Here is a 20,178-nt window from a genome sequence, read left to right on the forward strand (position 1 = left end):
GACTGCTTGGTACTTAGAGACTTGCTGATCCTCACAGATCAGCAATGCTCCAGCCTGATGACACTGTGACAATTCTGCAGGCCTGAAGAAATCTATTATCGTCTATGGCAGAAAGGGGTAGCTTTCCACACCTGAATTCTCACATAAGAGCCCAGAGAAGTGTGCAAGCAGCTCACCTGTGATGATACACGGAAGAGAGCGGACACCGCTGGTTACAGCTACCAATGACGCCTCATAGACACCCCTCTCATCAACAGGAAGAACTTGCTCCACACGTTGGTCCATAGAGACGGCCAGCACCCATTCTCTCACTTCTTCTCGCTTCTCCACCTGGCAAAAAAAGTAATAAGTTCTACAGAGACAGATGGGGACACCTGGGAGAGGAGCGGATGTGTTGTATACAAGAGACAGGGACACAAGGGTAACGTAGAGATGTGTCTTGTATAAGGGACATGGACACCAGGGGAGGTGGAGACAGCAGTAGTCACAATGGACATGAACACCTGGTTGAGGTGGAGACATGTAGTGTAGATGGGACATAAAGCTGCTTGGTGTAAGCGCTCACCGCTATGTGCTGCTTTGCGGGGAGCGGAACTTCAAAGGGAATATCTGTAGACTGAAAATCCGAGTGGTCGAGGGCGTCCAGATTTCCCTCCTCGATGGCCTGTAGAGGACAAGATGAAGGATGGCAGTGAGTATGGTGGCAGATAAGGGTCAGGGGGCATCATATATTATGGCACTAGTGACGGACTCTGTAACGCATCTCTAGTCACTCTACAGCATGCAATACTCAGAGACGACCTCTATGGAGATACATCATCACTTACATCTACAAGGTCCAAAAATCTGTTCAAGAAGATGAAGGCCGAGTTTTCCCATCCCATCGCCTGCAGGAGAAAATACAAAGAAAGACATTTAGAAGGGAGACAATGACAGCAGCACCATGCCCGCACACCATGCCTGGCCCAAAGTCCGACACCTCAAATCAACATGAAATTTTCCATCCAGCACACATTACCTTGGCGGCCATTCCTGCCTCATAGAAAGCCTTGTCTGCAGGGAGCAGATCCGTGTGACGCAGCATGGACACGCAGAGTTTAGCAGCTACAATATCCTGAGACCAAAGGGAGAACAATGAATGTCAGGAAGATGGAGCCGGGAGACCTGGAAAGAAATGGCGGCTCCTGCTCTCACCAGTTGGGGGACTCCTTGGCATGCAGAACGGGTGGCGCAATAGTGAGCGATCAGCATCATCTGCTCAAACTCCTGGTGGGCTGGAGAATTCACCTCGCTGGACTTCACCAGATTCTCACACTGTTAATGACAAGAGATCACTAAGAGCTGCAGAGACTGCTGACCACAGAGACTGCCGCCCACCCAACCACAGAGACCACACAGACTGCCGCCCACCCAACCACAGAGACCACACAGACTGCCGCCCACCCAACCGCAGATTTTCTGCACTTGGTGCAGTCTTACCAGGTTGTAGAGCATGTCTCTGAGGTTTGCCCACACATGGTACACGTCCGCACTGTTCATTCCTTCACTATTGACCATCTCCATGAAAATCCGTTTATAAATGTTGAAATTCTGGATAAGAAAATGTGGAGAACATGGAGACTAAGGGGCACAGCGGGTGATGTATAAAGAACATGGAGACTAAGGGGCACAGCGGGTGATGTATAAAGAACATGGAGACTAAGGGGCACAGCGGGTGATGTATAAAGAACATGGAGACTAAGGGGCACAGCGGGGGATGTATAAAGAACATGGAGAGTGAGAGGCACAGCGGGTGATGTATAAAGAACATGGAGAGTGAGAGGCACAGCGGGGGATGTATAAAGAACATGGAGACTAAGGGGCACAGCGGGGGATGTATAAAGAACATGGAGACTAAGGGGCACAGCGGGTGATGTATAAAGAACATGGAGACTAAGGGGCACAGCGGGTGATGTATAAAGAACATGGAGACTAAGGGGCACAGCGGGTGATGTATAAAGAACATGGAGAGTGAGAGGCACAGCGGGGGATGTATAAAGAACATGGAGACTAAGGGGCACAGCGGGGGATGTATAAAGAACATGGAGAGTGAGAGGCACAGCGGGTGATGTATAAAGAACATGGAGAGTGAGAGGCACAGCGGGGGATGTATAAAGAACATGGAGACTAAGGGGCACAGCGGGGGATGTATAAAGAACATGGAGAGTGAGGGGCACAGCGGGGGATGTATAAAGAACATGGAGACTAAGGGGCACAGCGGGGGATGTATAAAGAACATGGAGAGTGAGAGGCACAGCGGGTGATGTATAAAGAACATGGAGACTAAGGGGCACAGCGGGTGATGTATAAAGAACATGGAGAGTGAGAGGCACAGCGGGTGATGTATAAAGAACATGGAGACTAAGGGGCACAGCGGGTGATGTATAAAGAACATGGAGACTAAGGGGCACAGCGGGTGATGTATAAAGAACATGGAGAGTGAGAGGCACAGCGGGTGATGTATAAAGAACATGGAGAGTGAGAGGCACAGCGGGGGATGTATAAAGAACATGGAGAGTGAGAGGCACAGCGGGGGATGTATAAAGAACATGGAGAGTGAGAGGCACAGCGGGGGATGTATAAAGAACATGGAGACTAAGGGGCACAGCGGGGGATGTATAAAGAACATGGAGAGTGAGAGGCACAGCGGGGGATGTATAAAGAACATGGAGAGTGAGAGGCACAGCGGGGGATGTATAAAGAACATGGAGAGTGAGAGGCACAGCGGGGGATGTATAAAGAACATGGAGAGTGAGAGGCACAGCGGGGGATGTATAAAGAACATGGAGAGTGAGAGGCACAGCGGGGGATGTATAAAGAACATGGAGACTAAGGGGCACAGCGGGGGATGTATAAAGAACATGGAGAGTGAGAGGCACAGCGGGGGATGTATAAAGAACATGGAGACTAAGGGGCACAGCGGGGGATGACATATACTTGGAGCAATTAGTGAAGAGTATACATGTGGGTGCATTGGCACTCTAAAGATAGATAGCTAAGGTGGTCTGGTCCAGCCCTCACCCCCATTACTACCTAGGCAGGTGTTTATTACAGGTACAGGTGATCGTTAGTATCTGGGCAGAAAACAGTAAGTATCATCAAGATTGGCCAGATACCTGTGATGACGTTAGCGAGCCGGTTTATTAAAAGTGGATGCCTGAGGAACCGTTATTGCAGTTTTCTTCAAGACACCGAGAAAATCCCCTCCCCCCCCCTTCCCTTTTGCCACGGGCTTTGTTCGTCAGTCATGTCACGTTGTGGACATACGTTTCTTTTGGGTGGGTTGTCCCGACAGGATTAAATGGGGCGGACAGTCATATGATGTTATTCAGTTGGATTAATATAGAGGTTGTTGGATATTTAAAGGGGTAGTGCGGCGCTCAGAAATTATTCACAGAACAACACACATTACAAAGTTATACAACTCTGTAATGTATGTTATGTCTGTGAATCGCCCCGTTCCCCGTGTCCCACCACCCCCACCCGTGTACCCGGAAGTGTTGGTGCATTGTACATTACCTGATCCGTGTCGAGGGCCGTCCGCCATCTTGTGCCAAACGTCATCTTCGGACGGACGGCCGAATCGCTGCTGCCCATCCCCCCTCCGCCGCGTCGCAACTGTGCTCAGCCGCGATTGGCTGAGCACAGTTATGCTCAGCCAATCGCGGCTGAGCATCGGATGACGCTGCAGAGGGCGGCCGGCATTCGGGACAGTCGGAGCTGTTCGCCCGAAGAAGACGTCACTCGCTGAAGATCGGAGACGGGGGTCGGCACGGGACAGGTGAGTATAGCGCACCACACTTCCGGGTATACGGGTGGGGGTGGGGGGGACATGGGGAAGGGGGCCATTCACAGACATAACATACATTACAGAGTTGTATAACTTTGTAATGTGTGTTAGTCTGTGAATAATTCTTTACCGCCGCACTACCCCTTTAAGGGATACATTTTATGGAAATGTTTTAAGGATTTATACATTTATTAAAAGAGTAGTATATTTAGATATATATGTTTATGAACATAATTTAGTAAACTGAGAATAAAGACCCGTGGCCGTAAGACTCCACACTTTGAAAGAATTTTGACTCTGCTTATTATTTATTAGATAAGTTATTAGGGTATATGCCATTTGCACCCACATGTGTAGAGAACACGGAGAGTGAGGGGCACAGCGGGGGATGTGTAGAGAGTGAGGGGCACAGCGGGGGATGTGTAGAGAGTGAGGGGCACAGCGGGGGATGTGTAGAGAGTGAGGGGCACAGCGGGGGATGTGTAGAGAGTGAGGGGCACAGCGGGGGATGTGTAGAGAACACAGAGTGAGGGGCACAGCGGGGGATGTGTAGAGAGTGAGGGGCACAGCGGGGGATGTGTAGAGAACATGGAGAGTGAGGGGCACAGCGGGGGATGTGTAGAGAACATGGAGAGTGAGGGGCACAGCGGGGGATGTGTAGAGAGTGAGGGGCACAGCGGGTGATGTGTAGAGAGTGAGGGGCACAGCGGGGGATGTGTAGAGAGTGAGGGGCACAGCGGGGGATGTGTAGAGAGTGAGGGGCACAGCGGGGGATGTGTAGAGAGTGAGGGGCACAGCGGGGGATGTGTAGAGAGTGAGGGGCACAGCGGGGGATGTGTAGAGAACACAGAGTGAGGGGCACAGCGGGTGATGTGTAGAGAGTGAGGGGCACAGCGGGGGATGTGTAGAGAGTGAGGGGCACAGCGGGGGATGTGTAGAGAGTGAGGGGCACAGCGGGGGATGTGTAGAGAGTGAGGGGCACAGCGGGGGATGTGTAGAGAGTGAGGGGCACAGCGGGGGATGTGTAGAGAGTGAGGGGCACAGCGGGGGATGTGTAGAGAACACAGAGTGAGGGGCACAGCGGGTGATGTGTAGAGAGTGAGGGGCACAGCGGGGGATGTGTAGAGAGTGAGGGGCACAGCGGGGGATGTGTAGAGAGTGAGGGGCACAGCGGGTGATGTGTAGAGAGTGAGGGGCACAGCGGGGGATGTGTAGAGAGTGAGGGGCACAGCGGGGGATGTGTAGAGAGTGAGGGGCACAGCGGGTGATGTGTAGAGAGTGAGGGGCACAGCGGGGGATGTGTAGAGAGTGAGGGGCACAGCGGGTGATGTGTAGAGAGTGAGGGGCACAGCGGGGGATGTGTAGAGAACACAGATTGAGGGGCACAGCGGGGGATGTGTAGAGAGTGAGGGGCACAGCGGGTGATGTGTAGAGAACAGATTGAGGGGCACAGCGGGTGATGTGTAGAGTGAGGGGCACAGCGGGGGATGTGTAGAGAGTGAGGGGCACAGCGGGGGATGTGTAGAGAGTGAGGGGCACAGCGGGGGATGTGTAGAGAGTGAGGGGCACAGCGGGGGATGTGTAGAGAGTGAGGGGCACAGCGGGGGATGTGTAGAGAGTGAGGGGCACAGCGGGGGATGTGTAGAGAGTGAGGGGCACAGCGGGTGATGTGTAGAGAGTGAGGGGCACAGCGGGGGATGTGTAGAGAGTGAGGGGCACAGCGGGGGATGTGTAGAGAACATGGAGAGTGAGGGGCACAGCGGGGGATGTGTAGAGAACATGGAGAGTGAGGGGCACAGCGGGGGATGTGTAGAGAACATGGAGAGTGAGGGGCACAGCCGGGGATGTGTAGAGAACACGGAGAGTGAGGGGCTCAGCGGGGGATGTAGATGGGGCAGGGGGAGAGATACAGGCACCTGGGCATTGGCGGGAGCTCCGTGCTGCACATACAGGGCCAGCGCCTTCTCCCAGTTTCCGTCCTTGATGAGATGGGTAGCAAACAGGGCGAGGTATTTGTGGAGAACCTTGTAATTCTGTGATACAGACACAAAAAGGTGAGAATATGTCTGCTATACAACACTACATCAATCACGGCCTCATAAAGGAAGTAGGGATAAGGCTGTGTGTGTGTGTGTGTGTGTGTGTGTGTGTCTGTGTAGGGATCAGGCCTTGTGTCTGTGTAGGGATCAGGCCTTGTGTGTGTGTGTGTCTGTGTAGGGATCAGGCCTTGTGTGTCTGTGTGTGTGTGTGTGTGTGTGTAGGGATCAGGCCTTGTGTGTGTGTGTGTGTGTGTGTGTGTGTCTGTGTAGGGATCAGGCCTTGTGTGTGTGTGTGTGTGTGTGTAGGGATCAGGCCTTGTGTGTGTGTGTGTGTGTGTGTGTGTGTGTGTGTGTAGGGATCAGGCCTTGTGTGTGTGTGTGTGTGTGTGTGTGTAGGGATCAGGCCTTGTGTGTGTGTGTGTGTGTCTGTGTAGGGATCAGGCCTTGTGTGTGTGTGTGTGTGTGTGTGTGTGTGTGTGTGTGTGTGTGTCTGTGTAGGGATCAGGCCGTGTGTGTCTGGAGGGATCAGGTCCTGCACTCTGACTGACCACCCTGCTATTGTCCTTACCTGCTTCCCAGCGATATCTATACACTTCTCCCACTGCCCGCGGTCAGCATACATATCCAGAGCAGCCATGACGTCAACCCCAACAAGCTGGAAACAAAATACACTTACAATGTTTTGGTTTTTTTTTGGGTGGGGTGGTAGGATTATGGTGCAGAGGAGGAGGAGGTCCTGCACACTGCGAGAGGAGGAAGAATGAGGTCAAGAGGAACGGCAAAGGAGGAAGGATAAGGTCAAGAGGAACGGCAGAGGAGGAAGGATGAGGTCAAGAGGAACGGCAGAGGAGGAAGGATGAGGTCAAGAGGAACGGCAGAGGAGGAAGGATGAGGTCAAGAGGAACGGCAGAGGAGGAAAGGGGAGGTCAAGAGGAACGGCAGAGGAGGAAGGATGAGGTCAAGAGGAACGGCAGAGGAGGAAAGGGGAGGTCAAGAGGAACGGCAGAGGAGGAAAGGGGAGGTCAAGAGGAACGGCAGAGGAGGAAGGATGAGGTCAAGAGGAACGGCAGAGGAAGGATGAGGTCAAGAGGAACGGCAGAGGAGGAAAGGGGAGGTCAAGAGGAACGGCAGAGGAGGAAGGATGAGGTCAAGAGGAACGGCAGAGGAGGAAAGGGGAGGTCAAGAGGAACGGCAGAGGAGGAAGGATGAGGTCAAGAGGAACGGCAGAGGAGGAAGGATGAGGTCAAGAGGAACGGCAGAGGAGGAAGGATGAGGACAAGAGGAACGGCAGAGGAGGAAAGGGGAGGTCAAGAGGAACAGCAGAGGAGAAAAGGGGAGGTCAAGAGGAACGGCAGAGGAGGAAAGGGGAGGTCAAGAGGAACGGCAGAGGAGGAAGGATGAGGTCAAGAGGAACGGCAGAGGAGGAAAGGGGAGGTCAAGAGGAACGGCAGAGGAGGAAGGATGAGGTCAAGAGGAACGGCAGAGGAGGAAGGATGAGGTCAAGAGGAACGGCAGAGGAGGAAGGATGAGGACAAGAGGAACGGCAGAGGAGGAAAGGGGAGGTCAAGAGGAACAGCAGAGGAGAAAAGGGGAGGTCAAGAGGAACGGCAGAGGAGGAAAGGGGAGGTCAAGAGGAACGGCAGAGGAGGAAGGATGAGGTCAAGAGGAACGGCAGAGGAGGAAAGGGGAGGTCAAGAGGAACGGCAGAGGAAGGATGAGGTCAAGAGGAACGGCAGAGGAGGAAGGATGAGGACAAGAGGAACGGCAGAGGAGGAAAGGGGAGGTCAAGAGGAACGGCAGAGGAGGAAAGGGGAGGTCAAGAGGAATGGCAGAGGAGGAAAGGGGAGGTCAAGAGGAACGGCAGAGGAGGAAAGGGGAGGTCAAGAGGAACGGCAGAGGAGGAAAGGGGAGGTCAAGAAGAACGGCAGAGGAGGAAGGATGAGGTCAAGAGGAAAGGGGAGGTCAAGAGGAACGGCAGAGGAGGAAAGGGGAGGTCAAGAGGAACGGCAGAGGAGGAAAGGGGAGGTCAAGAGGAACGGCAGAGGAGGAAAGGGGAGGTCAAGAGGAACGGCAGAGGAGGAAAGGGGAGGTCAAGAAGAACGGCAGAGGAGGAAGGATGAGGTCAAGAGGAACGGCAGAGGAGGAAAGGGGAGGTCAAGAGGAACGGCAGAGGAGGAAAGGGGAGGTCAAGAGGAACGGCAGAGAAGGAAAGGGGAGGTCAAGAGGAACGGCAGAGGAGGAAAGGGGAGGTCAAGAGGAACGGCAGAGGAGGAAAGGGGAGGTCAAGAGGAAAGGGGAGGTCAAGAGGAACGGCAGAGGAGGAAAGGGGAGGTCAAGAGGAACGGCAGAGGAGGAAGGATGAGGACAAGAGGAACGGCAGAGGAGGAAGGATGAGGACAAGAGGAACGGCAGAGGAGGAAAGGGGAGGTCAAGAGGAACGGCAGAGGAGGAAGGATGAGGTCAAGAGGAACGGCAGAGGAGGAAGGGTGAGGTCAAGAGGAACGTCAGAGGAGGAAAGGGGAGGTCAAGAAGAACGTCAGAGGAGGAAAGGGGAGGTCAAGAAGAACGGCAGAGGAGGAAGGATGAGGACAAGAGGAACGGCAGGGGAGGAAAGGGGAGGTCAAGAGGAACGGCAGAGGAGGAAAGGGGAGGTCAAGAGGAACGGCAGAGGAGGAAGAATGAGGTCAAGAGGAACGGCAGAGGAGGAAAGGGGAGGTCAAGAGGAACGGCAGAGGAGGAAGGATGAGTTCAAGAGGAACGGCAGAGGAGGAAAGGGGAGGTCAAGAGGAACGGCAGAGGAGGAAGGATGAGGTCAAGAGGAACGGCAGAGGAGGAAGGATGAGGTCAAGAGGAACGGCAGAGGAGGAAGGATGAGGACAAGAGGAACGGCAGAGGAGGAAGGATGAGGTCAAGAGGAACGGCAGAGGAGGAAGGATGAGGACAAGAGGAACGGCAGAGGAGGAAGGATGAGGACAAGAGGAACGGCAGGGGAGGAAAGGAGAAGGTCAAGAGGAACGGCAGAGGAGGAAAGGGGAGGTCAAGAGGAACGCCAGAGGAGGAAGGATGAGGTCAAGAGGAACGGCAGAGGAGGAAGGATGAGGACAAGAGGAACGGCAGAGGAAGAAAGGGGAGGTCAAGAGGAACGGCAGAGGAGGAAGGATGAGGACAAGAGGAACGGCAGAGGAGGAAGGATGAGGACAAGAGGAACGGCAGAGGAGGAAAGGGGAGGTCAAGAGGAACGGCAGAGGACAAGAGGAACGCCAGAGGAGGAAAGGGGAGGTCAAGAGGAACGGCAGAGGAGGAAGGATGAGGTCAAGAGGAACGACAGAGGAGGAAAGTGGAGGTCAAGAGGAACGGCAGAGGAGGAAAGTGGAGGGCAAGAGGAACGGCAGAGGAGGAAGGATGAGGTCAAGAGGAACAGCAGAGAAGGAAAGGGGAGGTCAAGAAGAACGGCAGAGGAGGAAGGATGAGGACAAGAGGAACGGCAGAGGAGGAAAGGGGAGGTCAAGAGGAACGGCAGAGGAGGAAAGGGGAGGTCAAGAGGAACGTCAGAGGAGGAAAGGGGAGGTCAAGAGGAACGTCAGAGGAGGAAAGGGGAGGTCAAGAAGAACGGCAGAGGAGGAAGGATGAGGACAAGAGGAACGGCAGGGGAGGAAAGGGGAGGTCAAGAGGAACGGCAGAGGAGGAAAGGGGAGGTCAAGAGGAACGGCAGAGGAGGAAAGGGGAGGTCAAGAGGAGGAAAGGGGAGGTCAAGAGGAACGGCAGAGGAGGAAGGATAAGGTCAAGAGGAACGACAGAGGAGGAAAGGTGAGGTCAAGAGGAACGGCAGAGGAGGAAGGATGAGGTCAAGAGGAACGGCAGAGGAGGAAGGATGAGGTCAAGAGGAACGGCAGAGGAGGAAGGATGAGGACAAGAGGAACGGCAGAGGAGGAAAGGTGAGGTCAAGAGGAACGGCAGAGGAGGAAAGGGGAGGTCAAGAGGAACGGCAGAGGAGGAAGGATGAGGTCAAGAGGAACGGCAGAGGAGGAAAGGTGAGGTCAAGATGAAGTTTGATCGAACTCGAACTTAGCTGGACCCTCCACATTTGATTGCTGATGTATTCAAGGTCCGTGCGGAAGGAGGAGACATTCCAGGCGGTCCCCGGGATGTCTCCTCTTTCCGCACGGGCCGCGAAGGCTTCAGCAATCAAATGTGGAGGGCCCAGCTAGGTTCGAGTTCGATCAAACCTAGCTTTTTCCGATGTTCGATCAAGCCTAGTCAAGAGGAACAGCAGAGGAGCAAGGGTGAGGTCAAGGGGAACAACAGAGGAGCAGGGATGAGGTCAAGAGGATTGGCAGAGAAGGAAAAGTGAGGTCAAGAGGAGGGGCGGGGGGGGGGGGGGCTGGGGGTACAGGAGTTTAAAAGGAGCAGCAAATAGAGGAGGAGGGGGAGGTCAAGAGAAGCCTCAGAGGTGAGGTCAAAAGGAATGGAAGAGGGTATGAAGGAGGCCAAGAAGAACAGCAGTGGGTGTGAGGGAGGCCAAGAGGAGGCTGCACAGAGCCTCAGACAGAAGGACAGGGGACTCATCACTACATATGTCATCTTACCGAGTCCACTTTTCCCTGGTTCTTCAGGTAATCTTTATATCTCTCATCAACGTATTGCTCATACCTGAGAGGAGACAGTCATCACACTGATAGACACCTGATACTCCACCCCTCACAGCTGCCCCTTATGTCTTTTGCACCCTTTCCGCCATTCCCTTCCTTCACTCCTTGTTTGCATGTCCCTGACTCCTCCACCATGCCTCTGCCCTTCTCTCCCTATATGTCCCCACCCCATCTCCTCAGTCTACCTCTCACATGCTCCTGACCCTCTCCTTTCCCTATCACCTTGCCACACGTCCCCATGTTTTCTTATTTGAAATAATACCTGGAGTCCAGCTCCTTGGCCACTCTCTTGGCTTTGTTCCACTCCTCACCATCTATAAAGGCATCAATGGCTTCCTTAATAAGGTCCATGTTCAGATAAAGCTCTGCCGCCTAAAGAAAAAAGACTATTCATTTAAATCATTCTTATTCTCAGAGACTCTGCCCCAAGTCCTGTCCATGGCGGTCCCTATTCATTCCCTCAGGCTCCTCACCGCATTGTATTTCCCAGCAGACACTAGCTTAGGACCCACAACATGGATCACTTCCAGACTTCTGCTTGGGACCAGGAACTTGATGGATAACTCAGCAGCCTAGAAGACAGAACAACAAAATGACATCATGACTCAAGAAGACAGGACAGGCAACCAACCAACATCAATACCCAACAAGAGAGGTAAGACAACCAATGTCAAGAGCCAACAAGAGGGAACTGGCAACCATCCAACATCATGACCCAACTAGAGAGTGCAGGCAACCAATGTCAAGAGCCAACAAGAGAGGACGGGCAACCATCCAACATCATGATGGAACAACAGAGGACGGGCAACCATCCAACATCATGATGGAACAACAGAGGACGGGCAACCATCCAACATCATGATGGAACAACAGAGGACGGGCAACCATCCAACATCATGACCCAACTATAGAGTAGAGTTGATTGAACTTTTGGAAATCCTAGGTTATATCGAACTCGAACATTCCCAAACCTTCTGCATTTGATTACTGATGCCTTCCTAGTCCGTGGGGAAGGAGGGGAGTGCCTAGGTAATTGGCTGAATCCCGCAATTCCAGGCGGTACCCGGGCACTCTCCTCCTTCCCCACGGACCGGGAAGGCATCAGCAATTAAATGAAGAAGGTTTGGGAATGTTCGAGTTCGATTTCCCGAGGGGTTCGATTAACTCTACTAGAGAGAACAGGCAGCTATCCACCATCAAGACCCAACTAGAGAGTGCAGGCAACCATCCGACATCACGATGGAACAAGAGGACAGGCAACAATCCAACATCATGACCCGCCAAAAGAGGACACATAGCAGCAGTGCGATCCACTCCACGGCCGACAGCTCAGAACGTCTTGATGGACTATGCTGCTGGCCGGGAATTGCATTGCGCTGCCGCGATCTCTTCTTGGTTATATCTTCTGATCAGAGCGGGTGTCAGAGGTGAGACCTGCTCTGATCAATAAATGGGAAAACACAGAATGAACCAACAAATCCAATGGCAACAAATTAGAAGCGGAGAATCCAGTGAGTGTCTTGTACCTTCATCCAGCATTTTTCCATGACATCTGTGCTGTCCAGGTCTTTCACCTTCAGGTAGCAGTCCACGGCACGTGCATATTCTCCAGCTTGCTCCCACTCCCGGGCCTGCTCCAGCAAAGCCTCTGCCCCTCTGCTGGGTGAAGTAGTTCCCCATTAAGAAAAGTTGAGCATAAGACCCCAAAACAAAGCTGTAAATGTCAAGATGATGCAGATACAGCACACAAAATGTAATGAGTGTGAATATCCGTATAGACTGCTGCATGCTGGTGGCTCCACCACAGACTCCATATGGTTGTACGGGGAAGAGACTGACCTGGCTCCTCTCTTTACTCCATCCCTTTCATACTCTTGCTGCAGCTGCTCCAGAAGGCCTGGGACGTACTCCTTACAGATCCGGATGGCGTCGCTCCACATGCCCGCTTCCTGTGTAGAATCAGACAAAGTGATAAGCAGGCAATCTCCGTCCTAGGACATCTGCATCTCCTGAGACAGTAGGACGCTACCTTGTAATGCTTTACAGCCAGCTCGGGTCTCTGTGCACGCAGCAAGAACGCCTCTGCCTTCTGGAAATCCTTCTGTTCAAAGGCAAAGCGAGCCTGGCCCGCAAGGACGTCCCCCACACTGTCCGCGTCATACAGCTCGGCCACTCTCTGAGCTGCGTCCCAGTCCTGGTTGTGGACATACCTGAGGGAAGACGGGGACAACACATGTGCTGCGAGAAGGATACTGGGTGAGAGACAGGAGGAGGATTGGGTGAGGAAGGATACTGGGTGAGAGACAGGAGGAGGATTGGGTAAGGAAGGATACTGGGTGAGAGACAGGAGGAGGATTGGGTGAGGAAGGATACCGGGCCAGAGACAGGAGGAGGATTGGGTGAGGAAGGATACTGGGTGAGAGACAGGAGGAGGATTGGGTGAGGAAGGATACCGGGCCAGAGACAGGAGGAGGATTGGGTGAGGAAGGATACTGGGTGAGAGACAGGAGGAGGATTGGATGAGGAAGGATACCGGGCCAGAGACAGGAGGAGGATTGGGAGAGGAAGGATACTGGGTGAGAGACAGGAGGAGGATTGGGTAAGGAAGGATACTGGGTGAGAGACAGGAGGAGGATTGAGTGAGGAAGGATACTGGGTGAGAGACAGGAGGAGAATTGGGTGAGGAAGGATACTGGGTGAGAGACAGGAGGAGGATTGAGTGAGGAAGGATACTGGGTGAGAGACAGGAGGAGGATTGGGTAAGGAAGGATACTGGGTGAGAGACAGGAGGAGGATTGGGTGAGGAAGGATACTGGGTGAGAGACAGGAGGAGGATTGGGTGAGGAAGGATACCGGACCAGAGACAGGAGGAGGATTGGGTGAGGAAGGATACCGGGCCAGAGACAGGAGGAGGATTGGGTGAGGAAGGATACTGGGTGAGAGACAGGAGGAGGATTGGGTAAGGAAGGATACTGGGTGAGAGACAGGAGGAGGATTGAGTGAGGAAGGATACTGGGTGAGAGACAGGAGGAGAATTGGGTGAGGAAGGATACTGGGTGAGAGACAGGAGGAGGATTGGGTGAGGAAGGATACTGGGTGAGAGACAGGAGGAGGATTGAGTGAGGAAGGATACTGGGTGAGAGACAGGAGGAGGATTGGGTAAGGAAGGATACTGGGTGAGAGACAGGAGGAGGATTGGGTGAGGAAGGATACTGGGTGAGAGACAGGAGGAGGATTGGGTAAGGAAGGATACTGGGTGAGAGACAGGAGGAGGATTGGGTGAGGAAGGATACCGGACCAGAGACAGGAGGAGGATTGGGTGAGGAAGGATACCGGGCCAGAGACAGGAGGAGGATTGGGTGAGGAAGGATACCGGGCCAGAGACAGGAGGAGGATTGAGTGAGGAAGGATACCGGGCCAGAGACAGGAGGAGGATTGGGTGAGGAAGGATACTGGGTGAGAGACAGGAGGAGGATTGGGTAAGGAAGGATACTGGGTGAGAGACAGGAGGAGGATTGGGTAAGGAAGGATACTGGGTGAGAGACAGGAGGAGGATTGGATGAGGAAGGATACCGTGCCAGAGACAGGAGGAGGATTGGGTGAGGAAGGATACTGGGTGAGAGACAGGAGGAGAATTGGGTGAGGAAGGATACTGGGGGAGAGACAGGAGGAGGATTGGGTAAGGAAGGATACTGGGTGAGAGACAGGAGGATTGGGTGAGGAAGGATACTGGGTGAGAGACAGGAGGAGGATTGGGTGAGGAAGGATACCGGGCCAGAGACAGGAGGAGGATTGGGTGAGGAAGGATACTGGGCCAGAGACAGGAGGAGGATTGGCAGAGGAAGGATACCGGGCCAGAGACAGGAGGAGGATTAGGAGAGGATGGATACCGGGCCAGAGACAGGAGGAGGATTGAGTGAGGAAGGATACTGGGTGAGAGACAGGAGGAGGATTGGCAGAGGAAGGATACCGGGCCAGAGACAGGAGGAGGATTGGGTGAGGAAGGATACTGGGTGAGAGACAGGAGGAGGATTGGGTAAGGAAGGATACTGGGTGAGAGACAGGAGGAGGATTGGGAGAGAAAGAATACCGGGCCAGAGACACAAGAGGAGGATTGGGTAAGGATGGATACCAGGGCAGAGACAGGAGGAGGATTGGGAAAGAAAGGATACCACGTCAGACACAGGAGGAGGATTGGGTGAGGATGGATACCGGGCCAGAGACAGGAGGAGGATTGGGTGAGGATGGATACCAGGCCAGAGACAGGAGGAGGATTGGGTGAGGATGGATACCGGACCAGAGACAGGAGGAGGATTGGGTGAGGATGGATACCGGGCCAGAGACAGGAGGAGGATTGGGTGAGGATGGATACCGGGCCAGAGACAGGAGGCCACTCTCTGAGCTGCGTCCCAGTCCTGGTTGTGGACATACCTGAGGGAAGACGGGGACAACACATATGCTGCGAGAAGGATACTGGGTGAGAGACAGGAGGAGGATTGGGTGAGGAAGGATACTGGGTGAGAGACAGGAGGAGGATTGGATGAGGAAGGATACTGGGTGAGAGACAGGAGGAGGATTGGATGAGGAAGGATACCGGGCCAGAGACAGGAGGAGGATTGGGTGAGGAAGGATACTGGGTGAGAGACAGGAGGAGGATTGGATGAGGAAGGATACCGGGCCAGAGACAGGAGGAGGATTGGGTGAGGAAGGATACTGGGTGAGAGACAGGAGGAGGATTGGGTAAGGAAGGATACTGGGTGAGAGACAGGAGGAGGATTGGGTGAGGAAGGATACCGGGCCAGAGACAGGAGGAGGATTGGGTGAGGAAGGATACTGGGTGAGAGACAGGAGGAGAATTGGGTGAGGAAGGATACTGGGTGAGAGACAGGAGGAGGATTGGGTAAGGAAGGATACTGGGTGAGAGACAGGAGGAGGATTGGGTAAGGAAGGATACTGGGTGAGAGACAGGAGGAGGATTGGGTGAGTAAGGATACTGGGTGAGAGACAGGAGGAGGATTGGATGAGGAAGGATACCGGGCCAGAGACAGGAGGAGGATTGGGTGAGGAAGGATACTGGGTGAGAGACAGGAGGAGGATTGGGTAAGGAAGGATACTGGGTGAGAGACAGGAGGAGGATTGGGTGAGGAAGGATACCGGGCCAGAGACAGGAGGAGGATTGGGTGAGGAAGGATACTGGGTGAGAGACAGGAGGAGAATTGGGTGAGGAAGGATACTGGGTGAGAGACAGGAGGAGGATTGGGTAAGGAAGGATACTGGGTGAGAGACAGGAGGAGGATTGGGTGAGGAAGGATACTGGGTGAGAGACAGGAGGAGGATTGGATGAGGAAGGATACCGGGCCAGAGACAGGAGGAGGATTGGGTGAGGAAGGATACTGGGTGAGAGACAGGAGGAGGATTGGCAGAGGAAGGATACCGGGCCAGAGACAGGAGGAGGATTGGGTGAGGAAGGATACTGGGTGAGAGACAGGAGGAGGATTGGATGAGGAAGGATACCGGGCCAGAGACAGGAGGAGGATTGAGTGAGGAAGGATACTGGGTGAGAGACAGGAGGAGGATTGGCAGAGGAAGGAAACCGGGCCAGAGACAGGAGGAGGATTGGGTGAGGAAGGATACTGGGTGAGAGACAGGAGGAGGATTGGGTAAGGAAGGATACTGGGTGAGAGACAGGAGGAGGATTGGGAGAGAAAGAATACCGGGCCAGAGACAGGAGGAGGATTGGGAAAGGAAGGATACTGGGTCAGACACAAGAGGAGGATTGGGTAAGGATGGATACCAGGGCAGAGACAGGAGGAGGATTGGGAAAGAAAGGATACCACGTCAGACACAGGAGGAGGATTGGGTGAGGATGGATACCAGGCCAGATTAAGGTGAAGGATTGGGTGAGAATGGATACCGGGACAGAGACAGGAGGAGGATTGGGAGAGAAAGGATACCGGGCCAGAGACAGGAGGAGGATTGGGAAAGAAAGGATACCACGTCAGACACAGGAGGAGGATTGGGTGAGGATGGATACCGGGCCAGAGACAGGAGGAGGATTGGGTGAGGATGGATACCGGGCCAGAGACAGGAGGAGGATTGGGTGAGGATGGATACCGGGCCAGAGACAGGAGGAGGATTGGGTGAGGATGGATACCAGGCCAGAGACAGGAGGAGGATTGGGTGAGGATGAATACCGGGCCAGAGACAGGAGGAGGATTGGGTGAGGATGGATACCGGGCCAGAGACAGGAGAAGGATTGGCAGAGGATGGATACCGGGCCAGAGACAGGAGGAGGATTGGGTGAGGATGGATACCGGGCCAGAGACAGGAGGAGGATTGGCAGAGGATGGATACCGGGCCAGAGACAGGAGGAGGATTGGGTGAGGATGGATACCGGGCCAGAGACAGGAGGAGGATTGGGTAAGGATGGATACTAGGCCAGAGACAGAAGGAGGATTGGGTGAGGATGGATACCGGGCCAGAGACAGGAGGAGGATTGGGTAAGGATGGATACTAGGCCAGAGACAGAAGGAGGATTGGCAGAGGATGGATACCGGGCCAGAGACAGAAGGAGGATTGGGTGAGGATGGATACCAGGCCAGAGACAGGAGGAGGATTGGGTGAGGATGGATACCGGGCCAGAGACAGGAGGAGGATTGGGTGAGGATGGATACCGGGCCAGAGACAGGAGGAGGATTGGGTGAGGATGGATACCGGGCCAGAGACAGGAGGAGGATTGGGTGAGGATGGATACCGGGCCAGAGACAGGGGGAGGATTAGGAGAGGAAGGATACCAGGCCAGAGACAGGAGGAGGATTGGGTGAGGATGGATACTAGGCCCGAGACAGGAGAAGGATTGGCAGAGGATGGATACCGGGCCAGAGACAGGAGGAGGATTGGGTGAGGATGGATACCAGGCCAGAGACAGGAGGAGGATTGGGTGAGGATGGATACCGGGCCAGAGACAGGAGGAGGATTGGGTAAGGATGGATACTAGGCCAGAGACAGAAGGAGGATTGGGTAAGGATGGATACCGGGCCAGAGACAGAAGGAGGATTGGCAGAGGATGGATACCGGGCCAGAGACAGAAGGAGGATTAGGAGAGGATGGATACCGGGCCAGAGACAGGAGGAGGATTAGGAGAGGATGGATACCGGGCCAGAGACAGGAGGAGGATTAGGAGAGGATGGATACCGGGCCAGAGACAGGAGGAGGATTAGGAGAGGAAGGATACCAGGCCAGAGACAGGGGGAGGATTAGGAGAGGAAGGATACCAGGCCAGAGACAGGAGGAGGATTAGGAGAGGATGGATACCAGGCCAGAGACAGGAGGAGGATTAGGAGAGGATGGATACCGGGCCAGAGACAGGGGGAGGATTAGGAGAGGAAGGATACCGGGCCAGACACAGGGGGAGGATTAGGAGAGGAAGGATACCGGGCCAGACACAGGGGGAGGATTAGGAGAGGAAGGATACCAGGCCAGAGACAGGAGGAGGATTAGGAAAGAAGAGAATCCAGAGAATCAATAGAAGAGTGATATCAAGAGGGAGAATCAGGACAGAACATTGGGGAAGGGGCATATGAGGACAGAGAATTTGGGAAGGGGGGAAAACAGGACAGGCGAGAATTTGGTGATGTCCGTGATATCACAGGGAGGTAGAGAAGAAAGGTAAGCACCGTATGAGGAGGGGAGGGGGGAGATGCAGCTGATACCATTATTTGTCAGATCTTACATCAGAACGGCTTCCTTGGGTTTTCCGGCTTTAACAAATTCACCTTCAGCTTCTGTAAATTTCCCCTGAGAAGTAAGAGACATCAATGTGTCTGGGAGCCAGAACCCCCAGCTCAGAAAGTGGCCCCTAGCCCCGGAGCCATCCGCGAGGCCCTACACACACGGGTGACAGCTGGTCTCTACTATATACTAACTATCCGATAGATCTATGGTCCTCTATAGGTCACAGTATCTCTCCAATCCATAGATCATGAGAACAGGGGTCCCCGTCCCGAGTAAGTGAAAAAGCAGCACACGCTCCCCCATCCACCACTGCTCCAAGCTGCTAAGCCTCTAGGGGGCAGCAGGCTGGGGGTGAAACCCTCTACAGTCTACCCCTGGCCCCTCCATCCGGCCCTCTATGTCCTGGCTTGCTGTCCGGCCTTACGCCTGACCAGGACGTGAGCATTGTGGTTGTTCTTGATGTTGCAACAGAAGTGGGATATCAGCGAAGCCGGAAAACATGACAAGACCTAAGGGTTCCTTCCACTTCCAGCATTAGGGGCTGTTCTGAAAAACCACAAAACCGTGCTAGATGGCTTCATGACCTCTCCCGTCCCCATGGTTCACGCCTCTGCAGCCTCCGTCTTATACCGCACAGGATTGGTGTTCTGGAGGCTGGGAAGGTGGATATCATCGTATCGGCCGCTTCCTCTCCACCCACTTGGCTATGATGGTGAATCTTTCTTTGATCGGTGCCTCCTAATAGGGTTTAGTGTATCCTGTAACTATTTGGAGGCATTTGGGCCCCTCATTCATTGGGTGGTGGAGGAATTCCCATAAGGTTTGGATTTTACTTCCTGTTTGCAGCTTCAACTTGGTCCTTGTTGGCTACCTTCCTTAGGCCTGGGCGGCTCTGACGTTTGGTCCTTGTTGTCTACCCTCCTTAGGCCTGGGTGGCTCTGACGTTTGGTCCTTGTTGTCTACCCTCCTTAGGCCTGGGCGGCTCTGACGTTTGGTCCTTGTTGTCTACCTTCCTTAGGCCTTGTTGTCTACCTTCCTTAGGCCTTGTTGTCTACCTTCCTTAGGCCTGAACGGCTCTGACGTTTGGTCCTTGTTGCCTATCCTCCCTAGGCCTGGGCGGCTCTGACGTTTGGTCCTTGTTGCCTACCCTCCTTAGGCCTGGACGGCTCTGACGTTTGGTCCTTGTTGTCTACCTTCCTTAGGCCTGGGCGGCTCTGACGTTTGGTCCTTGTTGTCTACCTTCCTTAGGCCTGGGCGGCTCTGACGTTTGGTCCTTGTTGTCTACCTTCCTTAGGCCTGGGCGGCTCTGACGTTTGGTCCTTGTTGTCTACCTTCCTTAGGCCTTGTTGTCTACCTTCCTTAGGCCTTGTTGTCTACCTTCCTTAGGCCTGAACGGCTCTGACGTTTGGTCCTTGTTGTCTACCTTCCTTAGGTCTGGGCGGCTCTGACGTTTGGTCCTAGTTGCCTACCTTCCTTAGGCCTGGGCGGCTCTGACGTTTGGTCCTTGTTGTCTACCCTCCTTAGGCCTGGGCGGCTCTGACGTTTGGTCCTTGTTGTCTACCTTCCTTAGGCCTTGTTGTCTACCTTCCTTAGGCCTGGGCAGCTCTGACATTTGGTCCTTGTTGCCTACCTTCCTTAGGCCTGGGCGGCTCTGACGTTTGGTCCTTGTTGTCTACCTTCCTTAGGCCTGGGCGGCTCTGACGTTTGGTCCTTGTTGGCTACCTTCCTTAGGCCTGGGTGGCTCTGACGTTTGGTCCTTGTTGTCTACCTTCCCTAGGCCTGGGCGGCTCTGACGTTTGGTCCTTGTTGGCTACCTTCCTTAGGTCTGGGCGGCTCTGACGTTTGGTCCTTGTTGTCTACCTTCCTTAGGCCTGGGTGGCTCTGACATTTGGTCCTTGTTGTCTACCTTCCTTAGGCCTGGACGGCT

General features: G+C 54.0%; 1 protein-coding gene across 2 annotated transcripts in view; it reads right to left on the reverse strand.

The window, feature by feature from the left end:
- IFT172 (intraflagellar transport 172) overlaps window positions 1–20,178 on the reverse strand; it is a 157,550-nt gene that overhangs the window by 406 nt on the left and 136,966 nt on the right. Inside the window, exons 31-45 of one of the 2 annotated variants that reach the window (XM_069973309.1) lie at window positions 18,250–18,314; window positions 12,547–12,727; window positions 12,357–12,466; window positions 12,044–12,173; window positions 10,991–11,089; window positions 10,780–10,889; window positions 10,455–10,518; window positions 6,437–6,523; window positions 5,746–5,862; window positions 1,480–1,590; window positions 1,195–1,314; window positions 1,019–1,114; window positions 828–887; window positions 566–664; window positions 177–330 (exon numbers count right to left, since the gene is read on the reverse strand). In XM_069973309.1, coding sequence (XP_069829410.1) covers window positions 177–330; window positions 566–664; window positions 828–887; window positions 1,019–1,114; window positions 1,195–1,314; window positions 1,480–1,590; window positions 5,746–5,862; window positions 6,437–6,523; window positions 10,455–10,518; window positions 10,780–10,889; window positions 10,991–11,089; window positions 12,044–12,173; window positions 12,357–12,466; window positions 12,547–12,727; window positions 18,250–18,314 — 1,603 coding nt within the window. Of the gene's footprint in view, window positions 1–176; window positions 331–565; window positions 665–827; window positions 888–1,018; window positions 1,115–1,194; window positions 1,315–1,479; window positions 1,591–5,745; window positions 5,863–6,436; window positions 6,524–10,454; window positions 10,519–10,779; window positions 10,890–10,990; window positions 11,090–12,043; window positions 12,177–12,356; window positions 12,467–12,546; window positions 12,728–18,249; window positions 18,315–20,178 lie in introns of both variants that reach the window. The other variant, XM_069973308.1, reaches the window with a different exon arrangement.

Source organism: Dendropsophus ebraccatus, chromosome 6 (assembly GCF_027789765.1).
Source record: "Dendropsophus ebraccatus isolate aDenEbr1 chromosome 6, aDenEbr1.pat, whole genome shotgun sequence".
Taxonomy (NCBI): domain Eukaryota; kingdom Metazoa; phylum Chordata; class Amphibia; order Anura; family Hylidae; genus Dendropsophus; species Dendropsophus ebraccatus.